This window comes from Antechinus flavipes, chromosome 6, assembly GCF_016432865.1.
Source record: "Antechinus flavipes isolate AdamAnt ecotype Samford, QLD, Australia chromosome 6, AdamAnt_v2, whole genome shotgun sequence".
Lineage (NCBI taxonomy): Eukaryota > Metazoa > Chordata > Mammalia > Dasyuromorphia > Dasyuridae > Antechinus > Antechinus flavipes.
The window spans coordinates 260452700-260474414 of NC_067403.1; the positions used below are offsets into that span (position 1 = coordinate 260452700).

Sequence of the window (21715 nt, forward strand, 5' to 3'; positions counted from 1 at the left end):
TAGGAGACTTGAGCAAGAACACTTGACTTTAACATCCATTAACCATCTTGAACAGGACCTGTTGAACATGGAGTCTATTCACTGCCCTCTAATGCAGGTCATTTTCCAGTGATCTGCTATCTAGCCCCGCTCTACCATCATCTACCCAGAAATCTCCTTTCCTTCCCAAAATCTCTTTATGGTTTAGGACTAATCCCAGAGTCCCAAAGGCTACCCTTGTGAAAAACAAACTCCAGCAAGTGCCCACCCATGCTTGAAAGGCTGAGTACATTTATCCACAAAGGCTCGCTTGGTTCCAAGAACCAGTCTGCGCCTCGAGAAGTCTGTCACCAGTGGATGGCTAGCTGAGGGGGAAATCTTTGGCAATAGTAGCCCTCAGAGCAAACACGACTTCTCCCCCACCCCCACTATGTTTATATAAATGACTAGGTCTTCCAGAGCTTTCATTGGGTTAGTAGAGCCCTCAAGAACCCAGGACCATATCAATGTCATTGATCTTAGTAGGTATTTAATCAGTGTTTCTTTACTTAATAATTTTTTTCTTTTCCAAGGCAATTGGGGTTAAGTGACTTGCCCAGGGTCATGCAGCTGGAAAGTGTTAAGTATCTGGGGCAGCACTGGAAATCAGGTCCTCCGGCCTCCAGGGCCTATCTATTCACCACATGAACCAACGTTTCTCGAAGCATCTAGTTTCTTTTTTACTAACATCATTCCTTTTTTACTCCTTAGTTCAAAAGTCAAATTTCTCCGATTATCAATAACAACTTAAAGTAAAAAGGAAGGGGCATATTTATTTAGCAGAAAAACATCTTCCTCACTTTGAAAAAGACCGCAAGACACTATGATTCAAAGGCCAGAATCAGGAAGAGCTGGGTTCAAGTCTCAACTTTGACATATAAATATTATAGGATGCTCAAAGGTAACTTTCTCTGATGATAAGATTACAGAGAAAGTGCCAACTTACATTGGTAGGAATGCTCTCTTTCTATCAGTGAGATCACAGGTCCTTACCTCTATTCCTATTTGTACAGGGAAAGGTGAAAAATATTATTTCTGAGGTAAAATAGCCTCTTTTGGCTCCCTTTTCAGAACATACCAGTTCTCTCTTTTTTAAAATTTATCCCTCCCCATGCCAACTTCCCAATAACTTACTCTGGAGCCTTTCCTATTCAATAAAACCATTTATTTCACAGCACAGAAATAAATGTGGAAAACCTTTTAAAATAGGAGAAAAGACACCCCCTCCCTCAAGGCAAGCTACTGGCTGTCCATCTTAGCAACCAGCTGTCCATCAGGGAATTCTAAACACATTGTTTGGCCATTTGCCACGCGCTGGATATTGTTCTGGAGATCCAAAAACAAAGCCCAGTTACCATGGTAACTGTTGCATTCCAGCTCAGACATTTTTCTATTCTGAGACACTAAGGGATGAAATCCTTTTTTAACATGAAATGGGTACATTTTAGAGTGGAGACACTCATCATTCAGGTTGCAAGCTCTGATGAGGAAGACAGTGAAGTTCAAATAAGTTATCTGAGCCAGGCCGGCTCAAAGCTGGACCAGGATGGGAAAGGACTGACAGACTCATTCTCCAAACCTCAAAATGAGCTCCTCGCCAGAGAAGCCAAAAGGTGACGAGCCATACTGCACTCTAGCCAAATTCTGACCCATGTGGACGTCAGCCATCAGTCACCCACGAAGAGGGAAATGCTCTCCGAAGTCTGATTTCCCCTCCTCTCCCTCAGAAGCTCAGCACTTAAAATCAACACAACCTAATTGTTCCCGGAAAAACTTGGCTGCTGTTCACAACAGTGGTGCTGAAACTGCGGGCAAGTGAGAGGTCCTGAGGGCCCACGGCTTAGGTTTTACTAATAATACTGCCTGCATAATGACAACCAGCCCCACGTGGCTTTGGGGAATAAGGTCTATCAACTTGATTTCCTGCACCATGGGACCCATCATAAATACAGGGCTTTTATGGAACTCGGAGCCAACATATATTCTTAGAAAAAGGAAAGAAAAAAAAACCTATGAGGCATTCTGCTGCAGAGAATCGAACAAAAAGGTCATTTGAATTTTTTATTTTATGGCACGTCAAACTCTCAGTGGAAGGATTATCCTGAGAGCCCCCCTCCCGTGGCATTGTCAGCAAGGTGAATTTTGGTTAACTTTTAGAAAAGAAAGCATAGCAAAAGGCAGCCTTTGGGCTCCAAGCCCAAGCTGCAGCAGAGAACTATTGCTGGGGACAACTGGGAAGAAGACCAAGTCTGATTGGCGTTAGAGTCAGGGGACCTGACCTTGAATTCAGACTCTTCCGAGTCCTACTAGAGGGACTAGACCAATTACTTCACAGCTTTAGACCTCAGTTTCCTCATTTGTAATGTGAGGAGGTTGGATTGGATGATCCAGCTCAAATTCTAATGCTGTGCTCTGATACAGTCCTTCTACGTGCTCTTTCTGGACCCTCAGATCCCACCCGGTGCTCATCCTCTTCCCCAATCTAAGAGTTTAGAATTACAAAGTCATTTCTAGCTCTCAGGAGTTTCCTTACAAGGTATGACATTTCAGTACCAGATGGAGAGCTGGCATAGACTTCTTAAGTCCCCCTCAATGTTTAAAGCCCACAAAAGAAGCACGGATCAAAAGGTCTTTAAAACCCCAAAGAATAATGCTATTCTCTGGATTTGCACATCCTCACCTCCTACTCTATTGGAACTAAAATATATCTTCTAGGAGTATCTGAGCAGGAAAAATTACATTCATTTGAATGTATCCCTATTCCCACAAACATTTACAAAGTCCTGGGCTGGGTGCTAGGGAGCCAAACAGAATGAAACGCAGTCCCTGTGCTCAGAAAATATACATTGTATTAGCTAGAGGTACTATCCCCCCACCCATCCCTGCCCACACATATCTACACGCGTGCACATACCCAACACAGGTAAGTCAATACAGATGCGGAAAATGTAGAGATGAGGCGATTTCAGATCCTTTTATAGCTTGGAAATGGGACCTTGGGATGACTGAAGAAGTTATGGCATATGAATGTGAGAAAATGCTTTTATGCTAGAGAAACTGGGAAGGGGCTAGTTTTTGAAAAAGCTGGGGAGGCTTTTATGAACTGATGCAAAAGAAGTAAATCGTGCCAGGAGATCAATTGATAGAAGCGCAACAGGACTGAAAGACTTGGGAACTCTGATTTTAAAAATCTCTAAGTCCAAAAGGCTGATGAAGTAACTTATATTGTAACAGGTGATGGATTATTAATTATCTAAACTTCTGTCTTCCTGATTTGCCAGTCCATTGTTCTAGCCGTTCTACCAGATTCACTCATTATAATGATCATTATAAAACACCACCTTAGCAAAATGTCACTGAGTCTGTTAAGCTTTCCCCTGATGAATCCCTTCATGTGGCACTCAGTGGACAAGGTGGCCCTCACACTGCCTCCTCCTTCCTGCAGATAATTAAGCAAAACCTTGGGCACCTACTGCTCCACGGGTACTCCCTTTTGTTTTCCAGATCGTAAGAATAAGACAGAGACAGAGAGATAGAGACACAGAGACAGAGAAGAGAAAGAGGAAGAGGAGGAGGGAGAGAGAGGGAGACGGAATGAGTGTAACTATTTGTTACGATCTGAATAAATGCATCGTTCATCCAAGAAGAATGACTGTAAATCAGGATAATCCATGATATGAGTACACAAGTGCTAATATGGATCCATGGGGACACTCTCACACCGGCCACAATCAGCATAATTTTACCCAAAACCAAGATCACCTTGGCCGGCCAAAAGGGAGAACTGGCAGGTGAGAGGATCCCGAGAGCACTTTACTGGTGCCCGGGAAATGCTCTTCAGCCTAGAGAGAGCTCCCGAGGAACCCAAGGGAGATTCCTGAGTGAAGAACTTATGGGGACATGTGGCCAAGATTGGCCCAGGAAGGGATGATCCAGAAGGCAGACCTGGGCCTGTGAGCGTGCTGTTGGAATGGTACCCAAATGGATGAGAGATCTAACTTGGGTGAAGGCCCTTGTTTTCTGGGGCTCACCCAACCCACACCTAGGCTAGGGTCCTTCTGGTGGGAATCTGGAGCCCTACTGAGATGGGGAGAGGCTCTTAGCAGCTGCCTGACCGACCCATGGATCTGCCCCCTTCCCTACATCACCCCTTATCCTTGCAGTAGCAGGGAGGAGGATGGCAATCCTAGATCGAGGACCCCATGATCCACAGTAGGGCGACAGCAGGAGTTCTTCAAGATGCCCCAGCTTCCCCGGCTCTCTTACAAAGGAACATGGGAAAATGTGTTTGTATTTTCTAGGGACTGCTAAGCTCCCGAGTCATCTCTAGGCTGCCTTCTTGTTTAGAGGCTCACTTCCAAGCTTCCGGGGCAGGCCCCGCAGTGCTCTAGGCCCGTGGTGCTCCCTCCACACTCCCATCGGGAGCTGCTGCAGACTCTCTCTCTCCCCCTTTTGGAAAGATGGGTCATCTCTGGCCACTGAGCGACATTCCTCATTCAGATCTTCTCCAAATTTCCACAGCTTTCCCCTGTCGTTCTGAGGAAAAGCCAAACCGGCTCTAGTTTCCAAGGAAGGTCACGTGATGTTTGAGGCTGTCTTAAAATACATTTGTTTTTTTATTGGATTACTTCCATCTAGGGGAGGGGTGGAGGAAGGGAGGGAGGGAGGGAGAAAAACTTGGAACACAAGGTTTTGCAAGGGTGAATGCTGAAAACTATCTCTGCCTGTAGTTTGGAAACAAAAAGCTATTATTACAAAAATACATGTGTCTGGGAAAGCCAAGATGACAAGCTCCGGGGCTGTGGCAGCACGTGGCCAGTTGTAAACCACCAGAGGAAATTTTGAAGGAAAAGGGGAGGAAGGAAGGAGCTGCAGTGAAGATGAAGAGGGATAAGGTACAAAAAGCCGACGTTGACAGATTCCTATTTTCTTTGAAATTGCTCTTTCAACGGCAGCTTTCTTGTAAAGAACCCTGAGGGCAACCAGGAGAGTAAGAGAAATTGGATTTTCTATGGAGTTTTATCCAACAACCCCACGATGCTGGTGCCCAGCAGGTACTATTTCCCCATTTTCCAGATGAGGGAACTGAGGCTTTGTTTGTGGCCACAGAGAAAGAGTTGATAGGCAGGATCTGAACCTCCCTTTAAGCCCAGGTTTGGCCCTCCCATCCCAAAGGAGCACTCGAGAAAACAATGGATTTAAAAGGCCAGTGGGGAGGGCAGGAGGCCGGCGCAAGGAGGAACCTCGTCGTTCAGCTCCGTTACTTTATGGATGAGGAAACTGAAGCCGAGAGGGGCTGGGTGACTAACTGAGGAACAGCAATTTGAAGGAAGAGAAGGAAGAGGAGAAAGGAAAGTATCCGGGGAGCTTGGGAGCAAGGACAAAGCAAGAGGCGCCTCGTGGGAGGTCCGGCTCCAGGGTCACTTACTCCACAGAGCCGCCCTTTGGCGACCACGGGCGCTCCAGATGCCTGCGTCACTTACTGTGGAACCCGGGCCGTACCGCGGTATCTCACCATGAAACTGCCCCGGGTCCCCAAGATGAAGGCGGGCAAGCCCCCAACGGGCCTCTCCAGGGTCCAGCCCAACCTCGGCTGGTGATGGGGGGAGAAGGACTTCAAGAGGGAATGGGGTCTCCGAATGTCCCGAGGAGAAGGACCCCGAGGGCCACCCCCTGCCATCCATCCCTGACCGAACATCCCTTCCACGATTCAACCAACGAGGTGCCCTCCGGTCTTGCTCACCTCCTCCCCATGAGGGAGCTCCCTCTGCTCACCAGGCGCTCCGCCCCATTCTGGGACGGCTCCACCCACTACAAGTCCCAAAAGCCAAGTACACGGCGCCAACCGTTATCGGAGGGAAAACCGAAATCCATGAGCGTTAGCTACAGAAACATGTTCCCGAGTCACCAAAGGGGATTCGCAGCATGTGGCGGCCAGAAAGGCCCTCGGGCGGAAAACACCACGGCTGGAAGGACTCGGGACACAGCTGCACGCCAGGGACAAACATCAGAGCCGTCCGAGCCCCCACTGTACGTGTCGCAAGCACAGAGGAACGTGTGGCAGGTCCAGGAGGAGACGCGCAAGACCCTCTGGAGGAAAAGCAACAGAAAGGGAAAAAAACCAGAAGGGAATAAAAACAGCCCCTTCTATCACCATGGAAGTGAGAAGTGAGTGCTCAGGGGAGCGATTTTCTCTGGTGCAAGAACAACAGTAAATACATAGGACTTGCCAATGACCCGGAGAAGTTTTGTGGGTAAACCTGGAGAAGGGAGGGAAGCCTGAGAGGAGGGCGGGATGCTGATGGCCTTTGCTCTATTCCCCCCTTCTCGTCCACAGGGGGTGCTCGTGAGGCTCCTGAGGGAGGGTGGGTTCTAAAGGGACATTTCCAGGGCTGTGGGTCCTAAGGATGGCCATCGGGGGAGCTGGACCTAAGAAGGACCACGGCGCTCACGTAGAGAAACCCTCCCATTTTACAGATGGGGAAACAGAGGCCAAGCTGGGCAGGGTCACACAGGTAGGAAACAGCAGGTTCCCACTAAGGTGGAATTCTGGGGACAGTTTGCCTGCCCTACTTTTCCCATTATTGGGAAGAGGAGTTAGAGAATACACAGGACTGAGCCAATGCTTTCTGGCTGATTATTTTCTCTTCTTTGGTAATAATTCATGATTCTATGTGACCCACTTAACACTGGGGGGGGGGGGGACGGGGGGCTCTTTATGAGCCCAGAGGCCGGTCTGGGCAGAAGTCCCCTTAGGGTCCCACCCGAGCTTCTGCTTGCTCAGCGCAGGACTCGGCCAAGGGGCGAAGGGAAGCCTCGTTAATTAGAGCCTGGAAGGCTCAGATGGACTCAGTGTCTCAAAAATCCCACTCGAGAACAAGGAGTAAAATGCCCCCATTTCAATAAGCGGCCTTCGGGTCACCAAGGTCACCACGTGTGCCCTTGGGTTTGCTGCTCACCACCATCCTTCCAGGAGAGATCAAAAGCCTAAGCAGGAGCAAACCCATTTTACAGGGGGGGAAGGAGACCGGCAGAAGTGCCCGTCCAAGGTCACTCAGCTGGCAAGTGGCAGAATTGGGACTTTTGAACCCAGGTCTTCAGACTTGGACCGTGTCGAGGGTACTTGGTCCCAAGGCCAGGTACGGACTGGTGCAAACACACGTCTCGAAGGACGGGCACGGAGCAGCAGTTAGTGGGGCTCTGAGATGGGCACAGCGGAAGGCGGGGGCAGAGGGCCCAAGGCCACGGGGACGTCACGGACCAGACACGCGGGGACGTGGGCGCAGTAACAGGAAGGGCAGCGGTCGGATGCGAGTCCGGGGGCAGGGGGTGGAGGAAAGCGCCTGAGGCTGGCACATGTGGGCAGGGAGGGCGCGCCGAGCGCCACATGCTCCTGAAATCCCCCGAGTCCCCACCGGGAAGGATGAGCCCGGGGTGGCCGGGAGGATGCTCCGGGGGAGGCCGGGGCTCCAGGGAGGGAAGCCGGATCTCAGGGGGAATACTTACCTGCCCTCAGGTAATTATCCCAGGGCACCGCTCCCAAAAGCCCATGCAAAAACACTGACATCCGTGCCCTTTGGGGGAGCGCCCTCAGTGGTTTCCTAGCCCGAGAGGAATGTTTTATGCTCTGTGGATAAAACATCCTGACTTTCCCAGACCGGGCCGGACGCAGCCCCGATCTCTCGTGGTCAGATCTTTCCGGGAGGATCCGGGGGATCCCCCGGGGCTGCCCTGAACCCAGCACGTGAAGCAGGGCAAGCAGGGACACAGACACAGGCTGGCGCTAGCATATACTTACAGGGCTCCCTCCATCCTGGGAAGAGGAAAGCAGGAAAAAAACAGAAAAAGATGTGACGGCGGCCTGGAGCGGGCCTGGGGACCCTTCCCCCCGCCCCGGGGCCTTCTCTCCTGGGAGCACTTTCACTTGTTAGAACCCCAACTTGTTCTGCAGACTGGCTCCCGGGCTCAACCGGACCCAGTCGGAACCGGACCGAGTCAAGGCCAGACCGAGTCAGAACCGGACAGAGTAGGAACCGGATCAAGTCAGGGCCGGACCGAGTTAGAATCCAACCGAGTGGAAACTGGACCGAATCAGAACCGGACCGAGTCGGAACCAGATCGAGTTGGAACTGGTCCAAGTCAGAACCGGACCGAGTCAGAACCAGATCAAGTTGGACCAAGTTGGAACCAGACCGAGTCAGAGCCGCCCCAGAGCTGCCGCTCCCCGGCCAGGCAAAGGGCGCGACCGGCCGCTCTGTCCGGGAGCCTCCATACTGACCTCAATCAGTCCACTTTAATTAGGGAATCTGGGTTAGAGAAGCTCGAGCCCCGCGCTCGCTTGGTCCCCCCCAGGAGCCGAGCGCGCTGGCTCGGTGACATCATGTCTGCTTCCTGGGAAGCGTTCTGAGAAAGCCCAGCGAGCGCTCGGGGCAGCCGGAGACGGGAGGAAGGAGCCTCCATTGCTCCCCCCAGACTTCCCGTGCCCCTGAACACTGCATCAAGGCAGCTGCTGGAAGCCTTCCCACCCCCCACCTCCGCTTCCATCGGCGGCCACGGCGGAGCCTAATTATACGGGGATGCAGGAGCCGGGAACCTAGCAACAGTATCCAGGCATCAGCTAGTCGGCTCATCAGCCACCCAGCCCCCGCCGGGGGCCGGGCTCCATGTTCAGACGCCCCGAGACGCAGCCGCGCGCTCCTCGGATCCCGGCGGCGAGACGGGAAAACCCACCTGGCTCGGCTGAGGAAGCGCAGCCCATGTCCCGCAGTCGGCCCGCCAGAGCCGGCCAGAGCCCGGAGCCCGGCCCGAGCCAGCCCAGAGAGCCCGCGCACGGGCGGGCATGGCGGGCCCCGGCCCCTACGCGCCGGGGGACGGCTCCCCGCCTCTCCTGAGAGCGCCGGGGCGGCCCCCCGAGGAGCCCGGCTCATGCGGGGAGAGCCGGCCCGCGGGAGCCATCGGGAAGGAGGGAGCGCAGACGCTCGCAGGCAGCGGAGCGCAGGGAACGAGCCCGGATTAGCCGGGGCCCCCCCGACCTCGGGGCTGGCGAGCAGGGCTCTAATCCTGAGGGGGGAGCCCGGGCTCAGCTTGGGGGGCCGTCAGGGGGCTCTCTGAGGAGCGGAGTCCGGCCAGTCGCAGTGGCCCTCGTACCCCCGCCCCAAAGCCCACGGGGGGAGGGGGGGGACACCGGCCTCGGGAAGCTGGCAGGGAGCCTGAAAGGGCGTCCAGCTGGAGCAGAGCGCGCCTGGCAAAGAGTCGGGCAGAGGGACAAAGGGTGGGGGGCAGGGCTTCACCCCCCCAACACACACACTCACACACACACACATACACTCACACTCACACACACTCATATACACAGAGACACACACACAATCACTCACACACTCACAATCTCACACTCACATACACAGAGACACACACACAATCACTCACACACTCACAATCTCACACTCACATACACAGAGACACACTCACACACAATCACACACACACACAATCATTCACACACTCACAATCTCACACTCACATACACAGAGACACACACACTCACATACACACACACACACCATCAACAACAGCAAAAAACAAGACCAGAGCGTGGCTGGACGGAGCCCCAGCTCCTGGGTTTACTCCCTCCCTCCCTCCCTCGCCATCAAAGACACTTCCTGTGCCTGGGAGGGGCTCTCCACGTCCCACCGGACAGGGCAGGATGGGGGCCCGTTTGGACCCTTCCCCATCATGGGCTGGAGCTCAGGGAAAGTCCTTAGAGGACATCGTGAGGAAACTGAGGCACAGAAAAGTGTCCAGAGCCCCCCACATAACAACTGAGTCAGGCTGATCCTGGGAACAAAGCCCTATCCACTGAGCCAGTGCTGGGTGGGGCAGCTCATGGGGCAGTGGAGAAGGCGCTTGCTATAAAAATGAGGAAGTGCCGAGTTCAAAGCCTGCCTCAGACGCTGTGTAACTGTGGGGCCCTGGGCAAGGAGCTTCTCCTCCGTGTCTCAGTTTCCCCATCTGTAAAGTAGGGGCATTAAACAAGATCAGGGGATTAAGAGGAGCCAGGATGTTGCTCCTTATGTCATCAATAAATTATTTCAACTGTGTCCAACTCTCCGTCACCCATTTGAGGTTTTCGTGGCTGGCCATTTCCTTTTCCAGCTCATTTTACAGATGAGGAAACTGAGGCAAACAGGGGGAAGTGACTTACCCAGGGTCTCGGAGTCAGTAAGTTTCTGAGGCCAGATTTGAACTCGGGAAGATGAGTCTTCCTGATGACAAGGCTGGCACTCTACCCACTGGGGTGCCCCCCGCTGCCCATCATTGCCCATGCAGTATATTACAAAGGGCCATGGAGGAGGAGGGCACAGGGTAGTGTTTGCTGGGGCCTGGAGCTGCGGTCACAGCTGTTCAGTCATGAGGATCATTGTCACTCTGGTCGGAGGCCGCTCATCTAAGCAATCTCCTTCCCGCACGGCCCCCCAATTTTATTTTCTCTTTTGGAGGAGCCTCGGGGAGCTCAGCCACAGGACTGAGAAAGGAAGTCCCCTCTTTCTCCATAAATGGAGCCAAAGTTGAACCAAGAAGCCCCGGGGAGCCCACCCCGGGGAGCAGAGTGTAAGGAAGGGGGTCACTGCGTATGTGATGCTGTAAGACGGGCGTCCCTGGTGCACACACAGGCGTGAGCACAAACAATCGCAACCCTTACCACAAAGCCTGCAAGATTCCATTGCTTCCCCAGCTCGGATGAGGAAATTGGAGGCGGGGGGGGGGGGTCCCGAAGCACCCAGTGCATGACCACAGACTTTAGTCCCAGTCCCCCCGACCCCAACCCCAGCAAAGGGCAACTGATTTTAGGAGAAGTCTCTGAGCCCTACAACATGACCTGAGTCAGAAGATACTTTGGTTCCTGGTTGGAAAGTCCGGCTTGGAAAGCCAGCGAGAGTTTCCTGGTCAATAGCAACTCTTTAGAACCCATTACCCACCGGCCCTCGGTGTCCTCCAAGGCTCTGTCCTGGGTCCTTTTCTCCTTCTATATATTTTTGTGGTTGATCTCCCATGGATTCAATGATGATCTCAACAATGATGATCCTCAGATCTCTGTGTCCATCCCTAACCACTGACCTGATTTCCATTCTTCTGTCTCCACGTACCTCCTGGGTCTCAGGGACATCTCCCAGACATCTTCCTCTCACGCTCCAAAAGGGAACTCGCGCTGCCTCCAACCCTGCATGACTTGACGCTTCCACATCCTCCCCACTCCTAGACTCACCACTAAAGTCCGCCCTTGACTCCTCCACGTTTATCCCCATCCACAGCCAGCCATCCTCCAAGCTGTTCCCACCGCTTCCTTCTCTGCTCCAACACTTCCAGGACCTTGGGGCAATCGCTCCCCCTCTGGCAGGTGGGCTACCCCTGTGGGTCACTGCCCATCCCGGCCTCTCCCCTCCAGTTCATCCTCCATTCAGCTGTCAAAACGCTCGGCCCGAGGGCAGGTCTGACCAGGTCACCTCCTGAGTCGCCCAACTCCCTCTTGCCTCCACGATCCTGTGTAACATCCGGTGGGTGTTCCAAGCCCTTCGTGCCCCGGCCCCTTTCTACTCTACGAGCCGATGATCCAGATTCTCCAGATTCCAGGCTGTTCCTTGCACAAGATTCTCCAGACTCCGGGCTGTTCCTTGCACAAGACACTTTCTTCTGACTACCAGCATTTCCACTGGCCGGCCGCCACGGCTGGCTTGTTCTGCCTCCTCCCCACCACATCCTGGCCTCCCTGGCTTCCTTCAAGCCTCAGTTAAAATCCCACCTTCTGGAAGAAGCCTTTTCCAGTCCTCTTTACTCCGTGTCTTTTCTGTAAGATTAATTCCAAGGTAGCCTGAATATTCCTTCTATAAGTTAAAGAAGAGAATTCTGAATATTCCTTCTCTATACCTACTTGTTTTCAAGTTGTCTCCCCTGTAAGAAGGAGAGCTCACTGGGCCTGGAATCAGGAAAGCCTGCCTTCAGATCTGGCCTAGCTGTGTGCTCCTCTTAGCCTGTTAACCCCAGTTTCTCTTAGCCTCTGTTTGCCTCAGTTTCCTCAGTTGTAGAAGGCAGAGGACCAAATGAGACAGTATTTCTATGGCACTTAATACAGAACATAGGGGGGCGTTTCCTCCTGATTCCAAATCCCCGACTTCTCTGTGACTTAGTCGCCAGTGGAGTCAGGGTGACTTGCCCAAGAGCATGTGGCCAGTATGTTCATTTGAACTGAAATCCACAAAAGCAACAAACTTAGTAGGTGCTGAATAAATGCTTATTTCCTTCATTTTCCCATTACAACGGGAGCACCTAGAATGCAGGAACATGTCTTTGGTTTTTTGTGCATCCAACACTTGGCACAAAGCAGGTGCTTAGAAAGGCTCGCTGACTTGGATGGGACTTGAGCCGCGGAAGGCCGCGGGGGACCCGGGCAGCCCGTAAGCACCGGAGCCCGGTCTTTCTGGGACCGAAGGCTCTGCTCGTTTCTTCATAGCCACACTGAGCGGCCGGTTTAAGGCCCTTTTGGGCCCCGGGCTCTGCTGTAAATAGTCACTTAATTGGCGCTTACAGCAACTAAAGAGGCCCCGGCCTTTAGAAAAAGTGCAGATTAGAGCAGCTCGCTAGAAACTCTGAGTGTGGTCGGCGGTCAGACTGCGACCTGTGCCCACAGGCTCCCTGGCAGAGGGCAGCCCTGTATCGGGTGAGAAGCCTCGAACAATGCACCAAGCAGTTAACGGGCTGAAGCCTTTACCCTGGGAATCTTCACCTAATTTAATCGATCACCCATTTACATCACGTGTCATGCCAGGGAGACAAAATGGCCAACACACCTGCCCCCAGAAGGCTGGCACTCAGGGCCCGGCTGTGGGAGCTGGGGCCGGGCAAGTAGAACATTGGGGCAGGAGAGATGGGGTTCAAACTTCACCTCCAGCACTCGCTAGCGATACGGCCGGTCTTCGAGACTCCATAATCCTCAGTTTCCCCTTCGATAAAATGAGAAAAGAAGAGCATCTTTCCTCCAGGATTGTTGGGAAGCTGAAGTGAGATACCATCTGTAGAGTGCTTGGCAAATCCACAAATGCCGGTGCTCGCTGCTGTTTTAAGGAGAATTTCTGGCTTCTAATAGTGTTGCTTTTGTTGCATACATGAGCTGGAAAGGGGAAGACTTTTTTCTCAATGATCCTGAGGTCTGAGGAAGGCCTTCGGATGATCAAAGGCAGGGAATAGAATGGTCCGAGCTGGCCTCGGTAAAAAGATTTCAGTTCAATGCAACACACTGGCCACATGTTCTTGGGCAAGTCACCCTAACTCCACTGGCGACTAAGTCACAGAAAAATCAGGGGTCTGGATTCAGAGGCGGAAAAGTCCCACCCTGATGGAAACAGTGAATGTCCTATGCTCTGCCCTGGCACTGCCCTCTCAACCCCAAGCCTTTGCCACCCAGTTCCAGAGGCCTGGAACCTCCTCCATCTCCTAGAAGCTTTAATCTGATTTCCGGATTAGCTCCGTGACCACCTTCCAGGAGGGGTCCCCAGGCGATCATTAGCTCCAGCCTTTATTCTTCCTGCCTTCCACGGCTCAGCAGGTTCTCTCTGACAATCTGCTCACTCAATTGGGTGTCACTTTATTAGTCACTTTATTCTATTTATGAATATCTATTATTCACTTTATTAGTCAAGATTTGTTCTGTTCTTTCAAGGACGAGGATCACTGTCCTTGGCAGAGCAAAGGGATGCGAAACCCCAGTTCCCCCTCTCCATCCTTGCCCTTCCAGAAGCTCTCCCCCTTCCTAGATCCTCTGCCTTTCCCCATCAGGATCATCTTCAGAATTTCCTTCTAGGGTTTTTCCTTTGCTCCTGAGCTGAACTCGAAGGCACCTCCTCTCTACAAAGCTAGTATGGATGGAATCAGGAACACATGGCTTTGGATGCTGCCTTAGAAACTCCCCAGGTGTGGGACTCTCAATAAGTCACGTAGCCTCTCTCACAGGTTTCCCATCTGCATAACGGAGCTAACAGTAGCACCTACTTCTCAAGGTTAATTGTGGAGGACAAAGGAGTTCATGAACATAAAGCATCTGGCCAACCAGAAACATCGGCGGTCATGGTTCCCCTAATTGTCCCACGCTCCTCCAGGAAGCTGAGCTCCTGAGGGCTGGCTGAAGAGGCAGGGGGCTGTCCGGTTTGGGATTCTGAGAGAAAGCGAGGACTCCCCCTCTCTCCTAGCGTCACTCACAGAAAAGTGCGTCGGGGTCTGAAATACCTGGGCCCACTTCGGAAGGGACTCAGGCCACTAAGGGAAAGAGCCACGCTTCGGCAGCTCTATTCCCATTGATATCTATCTATCTAAATATACATATTCCCATCTATATCCCATCTATTATAAAAGATATTTCCATTTATTTGTTCCCACTTATTAGCTTCCCGATTCATTTTAAACCCAAATACTTTCAGATCTGGATCTGAATCTGTCCTGTTTGCTTTGCAGAATTAGACAGAGAGTTATTAAATGTCCGCTCTGTTTAACGAGCACAATTCATCTTCTCGATTGCTCGGCAAAGATCAAATCATCGGCCTCCACGATGCCCTCGTGCAGGGGCTGAGCAAAGGCCGTCACGATCGGGTGGAGGTGCCTCCCCAACCGGGGATTGCCCAGCCACTGGCAGGCCGTGAGACAGAAGGCTCCGCCGTCCGACCACACTGCATCCCCCCCTTTCGGTAAGGGGATGCGACACAAGCCAAGCCTTTTCACGGCAGACCACCACCATGGGGACACAGTTTCTCTTTGTGGCAACGAGAAATCAGACGTCACATACAGCTTGTTCTATTATCTATTTGTACTGAGGAGATTTATGGGGATCCCATTCTGGACCTTTTCAGGAAGCCCAAATGAGTCCAGCCCTCCCTACACCACATCTCCTAGGATGTGACTCATCTTACTTAACATGCTCTTTCTTCCCGTTGTACGTACCCCATTCCCCACAATGTGTATTATATCTCCCCGGGGGATGAGGGAAAGAGAAATAGGAAGAGAAAAGAACCAAAGGATCCTGCCAAGTTGCAGAAATAGACTAAGGACCCCGAGATCCCTAGATATCTCTTGGGCTGCTGCAAGAAAGATTAATAAGTTTTCCATGATAGGTAATGGGAAAAGGAAAGATAACAGTCATTGATGCAGCAGTAGCGATAACTGGCTAAGAAGGGAGATAGAATCAATTGCCTCTTCTTTCCTTGCTTAATTAACTGCTCTTAACTAATTTATTTAAATGGAATTTGAGTATATCATGTTGTATTTAATTAGAGATTTCTACCTCTTTAATTAGTATTGTAAACCAAGGTGCTCTATGAATTAACATATCAACATCAGACAAGTCACTCCACCTGATTTCCCAAGGGCATGTTTAGCACTCAGGAAGTTAAACATGCTCTATCGGAGTTAGATGCCTTCAGGTGTCTCCATGAACGGGAAAATAAAGTTCCACCAAAACACAAAGTCTCCGGTAGAATCCCTCTTGGGTAAAGCTTTGTCCGTAACCGTTCTCTGAACTGTTTTCTTTTGAAGAATCTCCCAAAAATGGGTGGCGATCCCCAACCGAAACCACATACTCCCGTGACCATCATCCAAACGGTATTTCACTTACCAATATCTGTTTCCTTGTGGTTCTTAATGTACTCAGCCAGCTCAAAGTTGCCTGCGATTATCGCCACCTACGAGATGATACAAAATCTCAAATTATTTCCAAATTCTATGTTTATAATTATATATTTTAAAAATTCAGCATTATTGAAAGCTTAGACTGTTGGATCTGGAAAGGAGCTGGGAGATTATCCAAAATCCTTATTTCTTCGAGATACCGAGACCCCAAGATGGCGACTGACTTGATCAGGGTCACAAGGCGAATGAAGGAGCGACAGAGCCTGGAGTCAATCTCAAGTCAAAGCTCACTTTTCTCAAGAGACACTGAACAGAGTACCCACATTTTAAAGTTGAGGAAACTGAGTCAAACAGAGGCTAAATGATTTGCCCAGGGTCATACATCTCTGAGGCACAATTTGATCTCAAGCTTCCCTATGCAAAAAGGAACCAATAAATAACGGCAACAATCAAAACTAACATTTTGATCCATTTGTTCTGTTACAACATGAGCTATATGTTCCCCAAAAGCACCGCACTGTGTAAAGTCCACTATAAAAATCAGGGGTTCGTAGGGAAACCATGGCTAATACTTCACCAGTGATACATAAAAAAACTCACAGGAACTTAATAAAACTGGGAACAAAGTTCCCAGATTCTGGTTCAGATTCTGTTGAGAGCTATATGACCATGGGAAAGTTACATCCTCTGGAAACAAGAATGGGGCAGCACAGAAGATAAGGAATTAGGAAATCCTGAGTTGAAATCTGAGTCTCAGACACTGTGTGATCTTGGACTTGTCTTGGACTGAACGGGAAGAGAAGGAGGGGGACAAGGGGAGAGGAGGAGAAAAAGCAAGAAGGCAGAAAACCTGGGAACTCCCAAGCTACGATCCCCATTCCGACACCCATTTCCACAAGTGTAGACTAGTCTTTGTCAAGATAAAGTGTTATATTTGTTGTCTATCTTCTGGTGCCATAGCAGCTGGAAGGGAGGAAAGAGCTCCTCACTCCATCATCTCCCCATCCCCTTCTGCCAAGGCTGCCTCAAACCCTGCCCGACTTGCTCAGGCAGCCTGGGTACGGGCTCAGCAGCAGCCAAAGCCATTTCCTTTGGCTTTGCTGTAAATGTACACACATTTTTACAGTGCAGCCACTGTTTATGTAGCATCTCTCTCAGTCATTTAACACTTGTACAACTTTGTTCCCAGTTTTATTAAGTTCCTGTGAGTTTTTTATGTATCACTGGTGAAGTATTAGCCATGGTTTCCCTACAAACCCCTGATTTTTATAGTGGACTTCACACAGTGCGGTGCTTTTTGGGAACACATAGTTCATATTGTAACAGAACAAATGGATCAAAATGTTAGTTATGATTGTTGCTGTTAGTTATTGGTTCCTTTTTGCATAGGGAAGCTTGAGATCAAATTGTGCCTCAGAGATGTATGACCCTGGGCAAATCATTTAGCCTCTGTTTGACTCAGTTTCCTCAACTTTAAAATGTGGGTAATAATAGTATCTACTTCCCAGGAGTGTTGTGAGGATCAAACGATATAATATTTGTAAAGCACGGTGGCTGGCATGCAGTAAGTGTGCTATATAAACGCTATTATTATTCATATTAACCAAAGCTAGTTCATTTCATGCAGTTCTGTAGACATTTTCCATGAAAAGCATGGCAAGGACTCAACCTTGGGCAGTATGAGGTTGGGGTCCCAAAGGAAGGCGCAGGCGGAGCTGTCCAGCAGCTGGAGGTGCTGACTGGAGTCCCTGTGACTAGGGGACAACATGGAAGGAAGCTTGGACTCAGGAGAAACAGTCAGAAGGGTCACTAATCTCCCTGATTTCATCCAAGGCTTCCACCTAGCATCAGCTTAGGCCTCAATATCGGTCATCATAATGATAATAATAATTAGGAGTATCTACACTGGGATTTATGGTTTATAAAAGGCTTTCTGAACATTGTCCCATTTGGACCAAACACCCCTGGAGAGTAGGTGCTAGTACAATCCCCATTTTACAGATGAGGAAACTGAGACAAATGGAGATGAAGTCAATAGAATGAAGGTTGAGTACTCATTGAAAAACTCTTTCTAGCAGCACTTTTTTTTTTTTTTGGCCATTTTTCAGCTGAGAAAATTGAGCAGAGCACTGGAAATGGTGGGATTTGCTCAACTATCACAAAGACAGCCCAAGACAGAGGGGGATTTTGAGCCTTCCTAGTTCAGGGCACATAGTACGCCTACCCCCAGGAACTGCTGCGTACCGACCCTAAAGAGAGAAAATTCTGAAACTATGGAAAAGTGCTTCACCAGATCTTGAGGCAGCAGGATCTCTGAAGAACATTTCTCCTCCCTTCCTCCCACTAACAATAAAATTTCTCCTTAACGAAGGGTATTCCTCCCACAGTAATATCGGTCGGCATTCATATAATACTCTGAGGTTTATAAAACACTTACATATGTAACATATAGCAGGATGTTGTCATATTGTAAACATTTAATAAATGTTTATAAATTGTAATTATAATTTACATATAAATTAAATGATTTAATATTTTATGAATATAGAATAATTTATATAATAAATTGTAATAAATACATCTAAATAATAATCTATATAGAAATTATAAAATGATCTCACTTAAGCCTCATCAGCAATCCTTGACACAGGTGCCATTCTTATTCCCATTTCACAGATGAAAAACCGGGGCACCAAAGTGTAGAGGGGCTTGCCCATCGCCCATCATACAGCGTGCGACGTGGGGTTTGAAGCTACAGCTTTCCCAAACCCAAGCCCAGCTTTCCTTCTAGTGCCTGATGTCCACTACACCTCCTACCTCCGAGGAAAAATGCCCAAACATATCCCTGAGACCAGGTCTGAAGGGTAAGACCAGAAAAGAAGTCCGGCTGGGGGGTTAAGCATCATATCCAGGAAAGGAAGGATGGTGTCAGCGGAAGAGTTACCGAAGAGGGAGGCCCTAAATGCAGAGCCTCAGATACATGTGCTTTAGAAAAAGGAAAAAGAGGGACGCTGGGTAGCTCTCGTGTACGTCACCAGGTAGCATCCTCAGAGGCTCCTGAGAGGTCCACAGCACGGACTTCCCTTTGAGGATTTCTTGCTGCAGCTCTGTACGGTTTAATAATCAGCCATTGAGCATCTAGAATATTGAGGGGCCCTGGAGACACTGAGCTGGTGGAAGGAGAAGCACAGAGGTTTTCTTAATGACCTGCTCCCAGGAACCACCATTCCACCAGCCTGGGGCAGGAAAGGGGAGGGCACCTTGTACCCGGGGCAGAAAACTGTGAAGCTGAAAGTGGTGAAGAACAAGGGCTCTCACCTTGTCTTGGGAGGGAGAGGGTCCATTCAGCTGGCGTGTTTGTGTGAGTGTGTTTGTGTGTGTGTGTTTGTGTGAGTATGTATATGTATGTGTGAGTGTGAATGTGAGTGTGTTTATGTGTGTGTGGTTGTATGTGTGCGTGTGTGAATGTGAGTGTGTATATGTGTGTGTGAATGTATGTGTGAACCAGGAAAGGTAGCTGGAAGGATACAACCAGTAAGTCCTTGAGCCACAACCTGAGGGGAAGGAGACTTCACGGCCATCCTGGAGTCCCTGGGGATCTGATTTTGGGTTTTTTTCTTAGATTTTCCCCTCAAGTTTTTGATCAAGTTCCCTTGGACAAAGCCTGATGCACATGGCTGAGCTAAGGTTAGGAAGCTCATCCCCATCCTGCCCGGACGGCCCTGCCTGCAGCTGCCCACAATCCCTGGGACCAGCTAGGGCGGCTTAGAAAAGGGGGAAGAGCTGGTCGGGAAGAAGCTCTTTGGGGGGCTGTGTCCTACCATCAGGCCTCCCCGCTTTGTTCCCATAACCCCCTTGGCAGCAGTTGTCAGGAACTGGGCTCCTTTCCAAGCACCCAGAGTCCCCTTGTTCACACACAGAAACACCACAGGGGACCGGCCGTTCAGACCCACTGCTGGGAGGAGTGATGGGCCACAACTCCGGAGAAATATACTTGAGGCAGGGATCCTCACAACAAGGTGTTAACTCGGTGGAACTGAGACAACGATTCTCTGGTTTCCATGTTCTTAGTGCTTAGTACAGTTCTACAAGACTGACGCCTATGATGATGTCCTTGTAATAGAGTGTAAGAGAGCTAAGAGATCTGGGAGGGAGGCAGACTCGGAGATAGACAGAGAGACAGAGGCTGGAGGCCAGACTCGAAGACAAAGACCCTCGTGGGGGCTCTCCTGCCTCCTTCACTTCTCCACAGAGACCAAGGCCCGTCTGAAGGTCCCCAGAGAGCCAGCCCGGCCCCAGGGGAAGGGGACAGACCGTGAAGGGGACGAGAAAGACTTTGGATTTTATCCCTGACCATTCTCCTGGTGATTAGGCCACAATCAGAGGCCCATTCGGAGACCTCCAGCGAGCTAGCCCGGACGTTACAGGGAGGTTCTTGGGACAAAAGAGAAACGTAAATTATCAGCAACCGTGCTCATTAAAACAACCATCGTGCAGGTAAAGGCAATGAGAAAGCATTCGGTGAGAGGGGCTGCAGAGGCTGCCACGGGGTTTATCACTAGCACTCGCTTTGTGAGAGGAGGCAGGGAGACCAGCGGGCAGGACCTGGGCCTGGAGGCCAGAAGATCTGAACTGAAATTCAGACTCAGACAATGAGTGGCTGGGTGGCCCTGGATAAGTCATTAAACTTCTCTCTGCCTCAGTTTCCACAATTGCAAAATGGGGGTGATAATTACCTCGCAGGGTTGTTATGGAAACCAAATGAGATAATATTTTTAAAGCATTTAGTGCAACGCTTGGGGCCAGATAAATGTCCGATTCCTCCCTTTTGTCCATCTGGGATTCTATGAAAGCTGCACGGCCCATCCCTTTGACCTGGCAATCCCACAACCGGACACGCGCTCCTTCCAGAGTGACGCGTGACCTCCGAGAGCCAAGAGTAAAGATGGGCTGAATCGAGGAGACTTGGAGGATGAAGCTTTGAACGCAAAGAAAAATAGGAAATCTCATCTAATCTGTGGGGCCCCCGGAGGTATCTGAGCAGGGGCTTGCAGGACAGACCGACAGAACGAAGGGGGCTGGTTGTGGAGGCCACATGGAGGCTTCCAGTTGGAGGCCAGGGCCTGGCATCCGGGCTGGCAGCCGCGAGTGGTGACGTGGCACAGGGAGGAGGAGAAATCCTAAAGAACCACGGGATTCTGAGCCCGGCTCCAAAGGCCAAAGGGAGGCAGGATCCGCAGGAGCTGCCGAGGCTTCCTTCCCAACTGCGAGGCCGTGTGCCCTGGGAAGGGCGGCTGCCAGAGAGAAATGACCCCTACAGACCCAGGGGCTCAACCTGGCCCAGACTGCCCGCCTCCAGCAAAAGGAAGGCGCCCCACGGGCACAAGCCCCACGGTCTGCCTGGCAGGAGGGAGGCCGAAACCTCCTCTCGGCCGTGGCCGACGCTGCCTCTGGGCAGCAGGATTCCCTTCCCAGAGTTCCAGGGAGCCCTGCCCAGGCCAACTGTAGAAAAACGGGGGCCCCGATGCCTTTGTCTGCTTGCCCCAAGTTCCTCTCTGCCTCCAGAGAGCCTCAAAGGCCTCCTCGGTCCCTCTGGGAAGCAGAGGCGGCAAAAGGAAGGAAGAGAACAATATTTCTCACAGCGGCTTTAATGTTTTGATGGAATTCGTGTGTTTTAAAACAGTTTTTCTGCCTTGGAAATTGACAGCAGGTTTTTCCTCCTCCCTAAGTATTTCACGGGAAATGACACCTCCCCACCCCCCACTCCCCGCCGCGCGCACCTGAACCTAAAATTATTTTCTTCCTCCCATTTTGAAGGGATTTTCCTAATCAGTCAAATGACAGGAGCAGCCTGTGCTGAAGGCTCCTGATCCCCGGGTGACACTGAGCTGACTGTTGGCACCATGATTCTGGGAGAAACTTCCTTCCCCCTCCATCAAGCAGGAATCATCCCCTTCAGAGAGGAGTCAGGGGGAGGAGGCTCCGGGAGGCTGGCGCAGGGCCACCAGAAGCGGCACGGGAGGAGCTC

General features: G+C 50.8%; 1 protein-coding gene across 3 annotated transcripts in view; it reads right to left on the reverse strand.

Moving 5' to 3' along the window:
- Nucleotides 1–21715, reverse strand: part of SHANK2 (SH3 and multiple ankyrin repeat domains 2) — a 483554-nt gene that overhangs the window by 405143 nt on the left and 56696 nt on the right. For all 3 annotated transcript variants that reach the window (XM_051965794.1, XM_051965793.1, XM_051965791.1), the window contains exon 9: nucleotides 15674–15740. In XM_051965794.1, coding sequence (XP_051821754.1) covers nucleotides 15674–15740 — 67 coding nt within the window. The remainder of the gene's footprint in view (nucleotides 1–15673; nucleotides 15741–21715) is intronic.